The following is a 12,107-nucleotide window of genomic DNA, read 5'->3' as shown; positions in this document are numbered from 1 at the left end:
TTAAAATTCTAATTTTAGAAAAAGCGTTATGCGCCAATATGTTTTGATTTACTGCAGAATTAAATTATATATTTAACATCTTTCCTCCAAAGCTCTTCCATTGAAGAGGTCATAACAGACTACTCTACAATCTCCATGTTCCTCCCCAGTTTGGAGAAGCTTTCTGCACTGCTCAAAAATACTCACAAAATATTATTTCGGTTTCACTATATGGATATGCCACGAAATGGGAAGATTTAACCTGAGCATCGAATCTAATATTTGAGATATTAGAGATAATATCTATAATAATTTGAGTCTCAAGTTAATTGAGAAAAACCATACTGCATGTATGGAATCATGTAACCACTTTCTACCTTTTCTTTTTCAAGATCTCATCAACTCCATCCAATAACAACTTTCTTCATCTCCCCTTCCTCTCAGCCCATTCACTTGTGCCTCCTCCTCTTTATGATCTGATTCTCATTCATTCTCTCTGTATGATCAAACCATGATCCCTTCAGGTCATTCATTTCTTTGGTATTCAGCGTAGATTCACTCAACAGTCATATCTTCTTGCCCTCTCCTTGCTTTACAACACACACAACTTAAGGATGCAATTCAGGTGGCTAATTTTGTTTTTCCTGACATTCCCAACTGACTTTCAAGTAAAGCTGATCCAAGTTCCTATAAACCCGTGATGCCGAACTTATGGCACGCATGCCAGAGGTGACACACAGTGCCCTCTCTGATGGCATGTGAGCCATTGCCGCAGTTCAGCTTTACTGCACATGCACGAGTGTCTCCTGCCGGCCAGCTGGTCTTCGAGTCTCTGCTGTGCATGTGTGTTGGGCGGGGCATGTGCAGGGGGTATGCAGGGGGCGTACATATGTATGTGCGGAGCAGGGGCACATGCGCATGCATGGGGGCACATGTGAGGGGCCGTGCACGCATTGCATTTTGGGGGTTCAGGCGTTTTGGGCACTTGGTCCGGGAAAGGTTAGCCATCATTGCTATGTACTGTTGTTTTTCTTCTTTCAGCAAACGTTTATCCCTTTCAAAACATCACGTCTATTCACAACATTCTACCAACATTTGCCAACATCTTAAAAGTTCACTTTCCTCATCTTAGTAAATATTTAGTAAAAACAATTCATCTACTTGCTCTAGCTTTTTTGTTAGTTTGATTTAAGATTTTTCAACCAGGGTAAAACTTGCTAGCTCCCCGTCACGAGGCAATAGCTACAATACTGAAGATGGAGCATCTCTACATAGATGTCCCCATTTTGCCGGAGAAACTGCATTTTATAGCTGTGTATTCAATGAAAATGTTTGAAAATTGTATCTCTCTAGCCACATAAATCATTGAGTCACTTTTCTCTCAGAATCAAACTGGCACTAAATATATTTCAAGGTTTCCTCAATAACTTAAACTAATAAAGGGAGGGAAAAAGTCAGGAGACATGAGATAAGGAAGAGGAGATTTTTCTTTTCAAATCCATAGTTTAATGAAAACAGGCAGGAATAATAGCATGTCTACTCACCTTTCAATATAGAATGCCAGTTTTTGCATTTTTTAGTAATTACAAATAATTACTAGTATATAAGGACAACTGTGTGGATACTAGTTGTGGCTGATGCTTTCTTGTATAATTTCTCACAAACCTTCACATAAATAATCAGAGGCACCTTCAGGGTGTGCTTATTCTCCGATATGCCTATTCCAACACATTTCTTCAAACACCTGAATCTATACTTCTGCATCACCTGCAGAATATGGAACTAGCTCCCATAAATCAATCTCGCTAATCAAGATCAACTTACAAAATAAACAAATAATAAATACTTCTGACATTATGAAAGTGCTAAAAGTGAGGACACCAAGTGGCCACCAACTAACATGGCAGTTGGTTATTCTAACAAGATGCAGTATTACACAAAAGACGAAATGAAAAAGAAACATGAGATTGTGAAAGATTCTTTGCAAATACTTCATAATAGTCCAAATGTATTGCCCTAAAAATTTTACAGAAATAGAATTGTGTTAACACTATGCTAACCTAGACTGTTCAAAAAATTCTAAAACCAAAACCACACCTTTTCTATACATCCTTAATGAAATAAAAATGAAATGTTTTATTATATGTTTCATTCATCAAGAGTAAGGCTGGATCCAGATTAGTCAATCTTAGATTAGACTGCTGGAAATCTACAGGAGTTTAAATTAGCTATTATGAACTTATTCCACATCATTGCGTGGATTTAATATAAGCAAAGCTGATTCTAATTTTGACCCACTGAACTCATATTGTATTATATGCATCTTCCTGACAGATATACAATGAGATTTGGCAACCTAAATGCACATTTAGTTTTATACCTGATAAATGTCTATTGAAAATGAAACATAATCAAAACTTTTCATCAATGCCTTTGCCATTGAAATCAATGGAAATAAGATTGTTATGCACTCAATCCTAGGAAGCAGACAATGGCAAACCACTTCTGATATCTTGCCAAGAAAAGTGTAGGACATGTCCAGGAAATCACCAGGAGTCAACACTGACTTGAAGGCACAACTTTAAAAAAAAAAAAAAACTACACTATAAAAGTGTCTAAAGACTTTAAAAAGGCTAACAATATTGCATGAAAATAAAAGTTGTATAAAGCAGTTGCATGTAAACAGAAATCTAGGAGTGAATTGCTTCTCAAAGCATAGATAAGAAAGAGGAATGGATATACTGTTAAAGAAGTGGCACAGAAGAATGCTACATATGTTTTATTATTTTATTATACCACTACGCCCCTAGAACTGGTGAAAGAATATGCCTGATGTATCTAACAGACTCTGTATGGTGCCTAATAACGATTGATAGCCACAGCTGCTTGTTATTTTTGGTTTAATATCTCAATACACTAATAAAAGCTGCCTATTAGACCCAATGTTGCAGCTAGGAAGGGGCTACCTTTCAGAATCACCCCAGACAAACATAATTCCAAATGACTCACTTTGTTCTCCTGTGTGACAATTATGCTTGCACCACCCGGCTTCAAAGGCACTTCTTCCATTGCTCCAAATACATCCGTTTCCACAGAGAAGGTCAGTTCTAACCCCAAGTCATCTATATCATTGTCTAGAATCCACTGCAAGTTCTTTGCATACTCTGGATCAATAGATGCCACATCCTGATAGTTTACGGGAATACCTTAGAGACAATGCAAACAAAATTCAGTTCGTCTTAAGACTCCTGCTCTGCTGAAATGGTTTCATTCGTGGTCAACGTCTGCCCTCTACAGACTTCCTGAAATAACACAGGGCAGAAGAAGAAAGGGAACTGATACGGCTGCTTAAAACACAGATTACCTCCAGGCAAGTGATTTATTACAAGATCTTCTGTTGCCATGAAATTGTTGTTAACTGGTTGACAACTAAAGCTACAATATATGTGCTACTGCTGTGGTTAAGAGCGAGAATGCAGGAAAATGCTTCTTATGAATCTTTCCTAAAGGATTCACTAAAGATGGAGCTTTTGCAGCTAGTCTGTCACTTTCAGCTTCCAAGCCCATTTGTAATATGTCCATGACATTAGCTAACTAGCCCTAACTGCTGTAATATCTACATAAATATTTTCTACATGAAAATGCTAATTGGTATCATCATCAGTTTCTTACTGTGAGCTCCGGAACTTAAAATTTTAAAATAACTAAAAAAATTTATTCTACTAAGCTTTCGTCAGCCATCTGCTGACATCGTCAGAGTATTAAACTACCATTACAGAGATCTCTGCCTTTATATGCCATTAATCAATTTGGCCATTGCGTGTATATATATATATATAAATATACATAGATAGATAGATAGATAGATAGATAGATAGATAGATAGATAGATAGATAGATAGATAGATAGATAAAGTTTATTGTCATTGTACATATATACATAGTATACCCATACAATGAAATTCACATAACACCCAGAGGCCAAACCCATCACACATGACAATCCCCAGACCCACCCCCAGCCACCAAAAATTCCCCACCCCTAAACCACTCAAGCATCCACACAGCAGACCAAGTATATATATGGTTGCTTTTGTAGTAATGCTGCAGCTCTCATTAAGTACAGTAATAGAATATGGAAGAAGCTTAAATAAGATAATACAATTAACTTTTAGAGGGCTTTATTATCCACTAGACATCTCAACAAAATCATTAATATCTTAATAGAATCATACCAAGAATGTGCTTGTAAAATGATCTTGTGAAGTAAATGTTGACCAGTTGTCTGTGATTAAGAGCTAAACCCAAGATTTGTCCAGCAAATCTAAAATAGTTCAAGTGATCAGGATTCACAGAAGAGTTGCTATTGGGCTGGAAAGTGGTTCCTTTAAAATAAAATATAGATTCAATTTATGGCTTTTAAAACATTGGTCATTTTATATTACAAACTTTTGTTTTGTTTTGGTTGTTTTGTTTTTGAGATTCAGGATAATGTACAAAATGAAGTAATAAAAAGTACTCTAGAATGAAAAAATACAATAAAGATGAAAACAAATATATTTCAGATGTACAGTTCCTGGTTTCAAATAAAAATTGATTTTCATCACTGGATTTCTAATCATCCCAGTTGTAGCAATAAAAACAGATTTGAAAAGCACAGTATGCAGTTTTGTGGACAAGAATTCCCTCATTATACACATAGACAGTCACTGTCAGTGAACAGATACGTATCTGGACAATGTTAAAAAGACTATAGGTAAATGGGATGCAAAATCTATATTTCACAGTAGATGACTAAGTTGAAAATATATAACATAATGAATGTTATATATTGACTCAACGCTGATAAACATAATGACATAGTTCATTGATAAACATAATAGAATGAAAGCATCTTTGGCACATTCCGCAGGTGATAGAATCTTAAAATCCAAATTTTTAAGGCACCACGGACTTTGTAGATTTTTTATTTTCACTTGTCACTATAAAAATTACAATTGCCCCATTTCAGCATCCTAGCAGCAGCAGACATAACTGTGGCTTGCCTTCTCTGCCAAAACTACCGAAACTCAAGATTGGAGAAAGGGAATTATATCTTTAAACTATACAATATTTTGACTTTCTATGCACAAATAACCTCTGATTTTGTCAATATCTTCAGATTAAGAAAAGACCATTCGAGAAATTTTAATAGTTAAACAAAAGTTTGTGATAGTAGTCTGGCAAACTGATTCTGAATCTGAAAGCAGCCATACAGGTAGCCCTCGACTTACAACACTTCATTCAACAATCATTTGACATTACAACGGCCCTGAAAAGAGCGACTTATGACCGGTTTTCACACTTAGGACTGCAGCATCCACATGATCATGTGATCAAAATTCAGATGTTTGGCAACTGACTCATATTTATGATGCTGCAGTATCCTGGGGTCATGTGATCACCTTTTGCAACCTGCTGATAAGCAAAGACAATGAGGAAAATAGATTCGCTTAACGACTGTGTTACTAATTTAAGAACTGCAATGATTCACTATTCATTCTATTCATGCAATAGAACAAGCCACTAGAATGTGTTTAAAACTTTTTTTTTTTTTTTTGCATCAGGATTGGATCTTGTAAATATATTTCTGGGGAGAGATTCAGTTTACTATTTTAGATGAACTATAAGTATAGTAACCTAAAGAGAGACACCAACGTACCATCAGCTGATTGTGTAAAAAGGGCATAATCTGGATTAACAATCTCATTGGAAAGGATATCAAACCACTCACGTACCACACCTTGACCCTAGAAGCAAATATATATATATATTATTACATATGCATAATTTGAAATGTGTTAAGATGTTCATTATCAGTATAAAATGGATTGTATTTCGGGTGCTTGGCAACCAGTTCATATTTATGATCAGTTGTAATGACCCATGGACAGATGACCACAAAAAAAAACGTTCAAAAGAATCGGTTCACTTAACAAGCACACGATTCACTTAAGGAAAGCAGTAATTCAATTTATGATTGTTGTAAAAACGTTCATAAAATCAAGTCCAGTCACCTTGACTTACAACTGCAACTGCTTATGACCAAAATTCTGGGCTCCATTGTGATTGTAAGTTGATCTGCAATGGGCCTTTGATAACTAGGGATAGGTCTAGAGCTGCCATGGAAGTTTTGAAATTCTGATCCCTCTTTAAGCAGGGGTGTCAAACCCGATCCCATTACGGGCTGTATTGTGACATATTGTGATTTTTTTTTGCCTTTGCGGGGCTGGGGTGGGCGTGGCCTGCGCAGGCCAGATCTGGCCCATGGGATGCATGTTTGACATGCCTGTTCTTAAGAAATTATGGCTCAAACCTGATTAACAACTATATATTTCTACCCAATGCTTTGGAATAAGAAAAAAGCATTGGCGCCAGATATAGCACTTTGTAAAGGAACCCTAGTTGGTCAGAAGTAACACAAAATTCTATTATTAATCTTTGCTTTCAGAAATATTTGTGTTTTGAAATATCGGCTTCAAGCCCATTTCAATAGCCAAGGAGTATTTTTTCCTTCATTTAACACAAATTTTATAACAATTTTTGAACAACTTCTATCCTAAGGAAACTATGCTCCTAAAAACTATATTTTACAGTTATTATTCAGTATATAACATTACTCACCATGCCTTCTTCACCATGGAAACGTACAGCAATTCCTTGCTTCAACTTTACACAATTTGCTTTAGATACAACTTCACAGCTGCTCCTAAAAATAGAATCTAAATATGAAAAACATTAATTTCTCACTTTTGTTCAATAAGTAAGTATTCAATACAAAGAATATTATACACATGAACTTCCCTACCTCTATGAACCAGCAGAATATCACTTTCACTGACAGGCCTATGAACCATGTCAGAATCCGGTTGTCCTGAAAGCAAGTGTTCATAAAACCATTCACAGCGATCTTTAAATGGCTAAGGAGAAAAGGCAAGAACAAATGTTTGATTTATGAGGCAGGGTAGAATTAGAAGTAGGAACACTAAGACATAGAAGATTATGAATTCCATTCAAAAATTCAGCATAATATCTGTTTCTTAGGAGAAGAGATTCTAACAGCATATTACAAACTGTTTTGAAAGAATCCCATCGTGTGGAAGGATATATTTCATAATGCCTAATGCTGCTTTATAAAATATAAAAGTCCAAAGCTATCTTGGACATAGGGAATTACCAAAATGGTTCTGTTGATTCATCTCATTGATTAAACAGCAGGCAAATTTTTCAGAGGAAATTGAAAGAAACTGGGAGAATCAAAGGCCGCAAAGTGAGTTAGGCCGCATCATACAAATAGCTGTGCTTGGTTTAGGAAGGAGGTTCTTTGAGCAGGATTTTTTTTTTGCAATCTCAATCAGAGGGATCCCAAAGGCTGCAAAGTGGGGGGAGGGTGGTTGGAAGTAATTCCCAGTCTTGAGAATAAATCTAGCCCAGCTACATTTTCTTCTTTAATATTTCTAATTTTGGCATTTCGACCTTCAACCAGAGGCAGCACATTTTGCTTACATCTTCTAACAATTTCAAACTAATAATCAAACTCATCAATCTCCTCTTCTCCTGCATCAGTGTTTAAAGCATAAACTTGGATAATCTTCATAAAGGATTATCCAAGAACTCTACCTGATATTATTCCATCAGTAATTGCATTTTAGTTTCTTGCTAAACCATTCCTAACTGTGAAAACACTGCCACTTCTTCTTAGATTTTCATGTCCTGAGAAATAAACAATGTGCTCTTCTGACTGAAAGCATACAATTCCAGTCCATATCAACCCGCTGATAGCTAAGATGTCAGTGAGTAATAGATGATTTCATCTTTCATTGTGTTAAGCTTTCCCATGCTCGTGCTTCTTGTATTCCATATTCCCACTTTGATTTTATCTTTGCAGCTTCAGATTTTCTTTCCTCAGCTAACAAACATTACAAAGACTTTCATCTACCTGTGAAATAAATACCACCTCAGTACCATGTTGAGTGCCATCATGCTGAGAGGTACATCATCTGGCACTGTAACATCAATCATTTTATATTTTCTATACATTTGGTTTTCTTGACAAAAATACAGGAGTGGTTTACCACTGCCTTCTCAATTCAACTCAATATGAATTGATGCCTTTGCCATTGTCATTAAAGTAATTATCTGCTTCAAACATCTTTCTGTATAGCTGCTGCCCAATATTGGTGCTATTTCCTTTAGCTGGACAGCTGGGATTACCTTTATTCCTTCGGTCACTCTCCTAGAAATATACAGTTTTGGCATGAATATGGCATATACTGTACTAATGACATTCTTCATTCATCCTATCCCAGAACTCCCACCACAATGAGGCTACACAGCAGGACTTGGATGGGGAGGGGAATTTTAAATTAGTCTTTCAATATTTACCTGTGCTTTTATGATATGCATAAATCTGGACATAAGTTCAGGGCACTCAAGAAGAAAATGGAAGTGATCAAATATAATTTCAGGATTTCTGGAAAAATGAGCAAAATGGAACGTAGCTCACTAATTTAGGAAGAATATGGACAAACTCAGGAGACATTAGCTGCTTTAAATGAGAGAGCAATTACAGTGAACTTCAATGTTTAAGTCTAAGAAGGAACATTCATGGAATAGAAAACCTGCGTCAAACTCAAAATGAAACAGCTGAGTTGAAAAAGTTCTGTTGTAAGAACTTCTACAATCAATTCTAAGTTGACTGATTTGAATAGATCAACATTTGGAATCGCTCAGGTTTTCCACCTACATAAAACAATAGTACCTCAGAACAAGCCTCTTATTTCCCAAAATTTTCTCTCATGAGCACAAGAAGTGATGGGACAGTACTGGCTATTTTGCTACCTAACCTACACTGATTCATCAGATGATTTTTAACATCCCTCTCGGAGTTATTTTAGAAAAGTTTTAAAAGAATAAAAATGTTTCCATATTCTTACTAAGAATCAGATATGCATTCCAACCAGATAGTACAACTACATTCACCGGGCTACGTGCAACTTATGAACCATGTGAATTTCTGGCGACATACCGGTTTACAAAGCATTTAAGAACATTGTCGTGTCTGCAGACAAACTCTATGAAGCGAGGAGATGTCATTCTGCAACAAAAATCCAAAGAGTATCCAATGTAAAAATAATAATTCATTGCAATGTTTTCTTTCCAAGATATTAAAAAAACTACTCTTGAAGCAGCTTCATTAAAATTACCTGCTCTATATTAAGCATTTTATTCATAAAAGTTTTTAAAAGGATAATTTTAAAAATATGCACAAACTCTTAACTTAATAAAGTAGATAGGGGCAGAAAGTTACAAAAACACTTGGCTTTGGAAGTGTAAAAGCACTCCCAGAGGACGGTTCAAACAGCTTCAATGGTCTAATAATCTAATTTGAACACTTATTACACAACATGTTATTTTAAAATAAGAGCCTAGCACACAATTACATATATGTAGATATTATATATAGTATACATTTTATAACTGTGAGAATACAAAGACTGAAATGATGTACTGCACTTGCCCATAATTGGTTATGATCCACTGTGATGTGTGAACGTCAATATGATGTATACACGAAGTATAGTTAAATCACCGTGACTTAATGGCATGTCTACCTACCCAGAGTTCATTGTATGAAGTCATAAGAATTCTTTGGGGGAACCCTGAATATTCCCCCAAATGCTCCTATAATCTTCGTGGCATCCCTCCACCGGCTATAATGTTCAGAGAGCCTTATTAATGTGCATTCATTTTTCAAAGTTTTCCTATTTAAACTACCTCCTGATAATTACGTGCATTGTCAAATAAATAAGAAACTGTAAATTCCTCTTTTTATTAAAATTTACTTCTGATAATTCTCTTGCATTCTGCTAGGACTATATATGCGTTCTGGTCACAGGACAGAAATAGATATCTCAGTATTCACAGATTGAATATTTAACTACTATACAGGTCAGCTTTGAATTACAATGGCAATTGGAACCAGGACTGCAGTTGCTAAGCATTGTGATAATAAAGTATGGCGTAACATAATCGCATCATTTAGCAACAGCAATCCAGGCAGTCTCGGTTATCATTGTAACCCCAAGACACGTGGGTCATTAAGTGGGAAGCAGAGAAGAGAAAATCCCAAGTTTTGAATGATCTGGAAGAAGGAAATGAAACTTACCCCTGAGGCATCTGACAAGAGCAACACATATAAAATGCTTGAATGACAGCACTCAGCCGGTTTGCTGTCACAGAAATAACATCTTGGCAGTCCACATAAGTTTCCTGGGCACTGCCAACTTCATACATTTTAGATTCCTCTCTTTCTGCAGAAAGTGCACTTGTTTTAGTTGAAGCAACTTCAAAGGTCGGTGCAGGGATGCCATCTTCTTGCTGATTGGGTCCTTTTGGCTTCAGCAGGATAGAAGAGATGTTGGTTTTATCCTTCATTAATTCTGCAGATATTAGGGCTAGCCATTCATCTAATGAATGCCAGAGTAATTCCAAAGGCTATCAAATATAAGATAAAAGGGTAAATTTTAGGTGAATGTACAATACTTTATTATATATGTATTTACTTATGTGAACACTGAAAATATTACAATTCTAATCTATTTTTCTTTTTTTAATTAAACAAGTAGGGAAGCCATTTCTTCTGGCATATCTGGCCATAAGGAAAATAACCATTTCCTGATAATTGATAAATAATATTAAAATAAAATATTAAAAATAAATAAACGAGAGCCGGTATGGTGTAGTGGTTAAGTTGCTGGCCTTGAAACCAGGAGACTGTGAGTTCAAGTCCCACCTTATGCATGAAAACTGGCTGGGTGACTCGGGACCAATCTCTCTTAAACAGGGTTCATATCAGGCATGTGACAACAGTAGAGGTAAGGAATAAAAACATAACTTCAGGAAGAAAGTATTTTAAACCCATTAGGTAATAAAGCCATAAATAAATGGCATAATTATTTAATTGCAAAAAGTGTCACAGCATCAGACAAATGAGAAACAGTTGTCATGCCTTTAGGTAAGAACAAAAATGTCTGTATATGTATTACAAGATGATAGTCATGGAAATAATGTGCAAAGGGAAAATAATTAACTAGAATTATTTATAAATATTAAGTCTTGCATCAAGACCTATATCTAAGATATCTACTGACTCACACACAAGAAAGAGATTTTCAAAAAAATAATAAAATATATAAAATTCTAATAATCTTATTTCCAAAAGCCCAGGTATTGTGCCAGATAAATTTGGGTAGAAGTAATTAAACTAATCAACTAAAGATATGCAATCTGCATAAACTTATTAACATCTTAAATAGGATGAACTTTAGATACATAAATAGAAAACAGTAATGATTACAGGGAGAGAGAAAAATCAAGGCGGGCCAACTTAAATAGGTATCAACCAAATTTATTTTTTTCTCATGTGGATTAACATACATATACATGATAAAATTTCTCTCTTTATTATCTATTTTTCTACTAATATCTAGTAGCATTACTTTTCTGACCTTGAACACTTGACTTCTTGGAGTTTTATTTCCATTGTAGCCCATATCGTTTCCATTATTGGGAGTGGATGGGCCAAGACGAAAGACATGGCAAAAAATCCTCACTATCCTCAACAGACTCTTCATTTGTGCCTCATAATTACTTGACAAACTAAAATAAAGCATATGCAATTGTTTTAATTAACAAAATGTACATAGGAAAATTATACTGCAGCAATGCAATAACTCTAAGCCAGGGGTGTCAAACTGGTGGCCCATGGGCCGAATGCATCACATGCAGACCAAGCCTACATCAGTACGCGAATGGGGAAACCATCGTGAAAGGTCACATGATGGCAACGTGACGTGGCAAGTTTGACACCCATGCTCTAAGCAGTCATATAATAAAGACTGAAGGCCCCATTCTCCAAAGCTATTTACATTTTTAGATATATCCAAACATCAAAATATAGATGACTTACTTCACAAATCTTCTTACTTTTTGACAGAGACTTTCAGTAATATAGATAAGCCATCTAATCAATTACTGTGTCATATTCCAGTAGTTCTCAACCTTTTCTTCACCAGAGGTCCCCTTTA

The 12,107-nt window shown here is 35.6% G+C and overlaps 1 protein-coding gene across 1 annotated transcript in view; it reads right to left on the bottom strand.

Moving 5' to 3' along the window:
* Positions 1 to 12,107, bottom strand: part of HACE1 (HECT domain and ankyrin repeat containing E3 ubiquitin protein ligase 1) — a 41,822-nt gene that overhangs the window by 19,894 nt on the left and 9,821 nt on the right. The window contains exons 9-17 of the mRNA XM_070953749.1: positions 11,529 to 11,679; positions 10,187 to 10,515; positions 9,047 to 9,115; positions 8,404 to 8,491; positions 6,827 to 6,938; positions 6,643 to 6,740; positions 5,681 to 5,768; positions 4,215 to 4,364; positions 2,989 to 3,185 (exon numbers count right to left, since the gene is read on the bottom strand). Of these exons, the coding sequence (XP_070809850.1) occupies positions 2,989 to 3,185; positions 4,215 to 4,364; positions 5,681 to 5,768; positions 6,643 to 6,740; positions 6,827 to 6,938; positions 8,404 to 8,491; positions 9,047 to 9,115; positions 10,187 to 10,515; positions 11,529 to 11,679 (1,282 nt within the window). The remainder of the gene's footprint in view (positions 1 to 2,988; positions 3,186 to 4,214; positions 4,365 to 5,680; positions 5,769 to 6,642; positions 6,741 to 6,826; positions 6,939 to 8,403; positions 8,492 to 9,046; positions 9,116 to 10,186; positions 10,516 to 11,528; positions 11,680 to 12,107) is intronic.

The sequence above is a fragment of the Pituophis catenifer genome, unplaced genomic scaffold (genome assembly GCF_029215685.1).
Source record: "Pituophis catenifer annectens isolate HBS135680 unplaced genomic scaffold, rPitCat1.0.hap2 SCAF_1, whole genome shotgun sequence".
NCBI classification, from domain to species: domain Eukaryota; kingdom Metazoa; phylum Chordata; class Lepidosauria; order Squamata; family Colubridae; genus Pituophis; species Pituophis catenifer.
The sequence above is the reverse complement of the archived record's forward strand: the minus strand, read 5'-3'. Positions and strand labels throughout refer to the sequence as shown.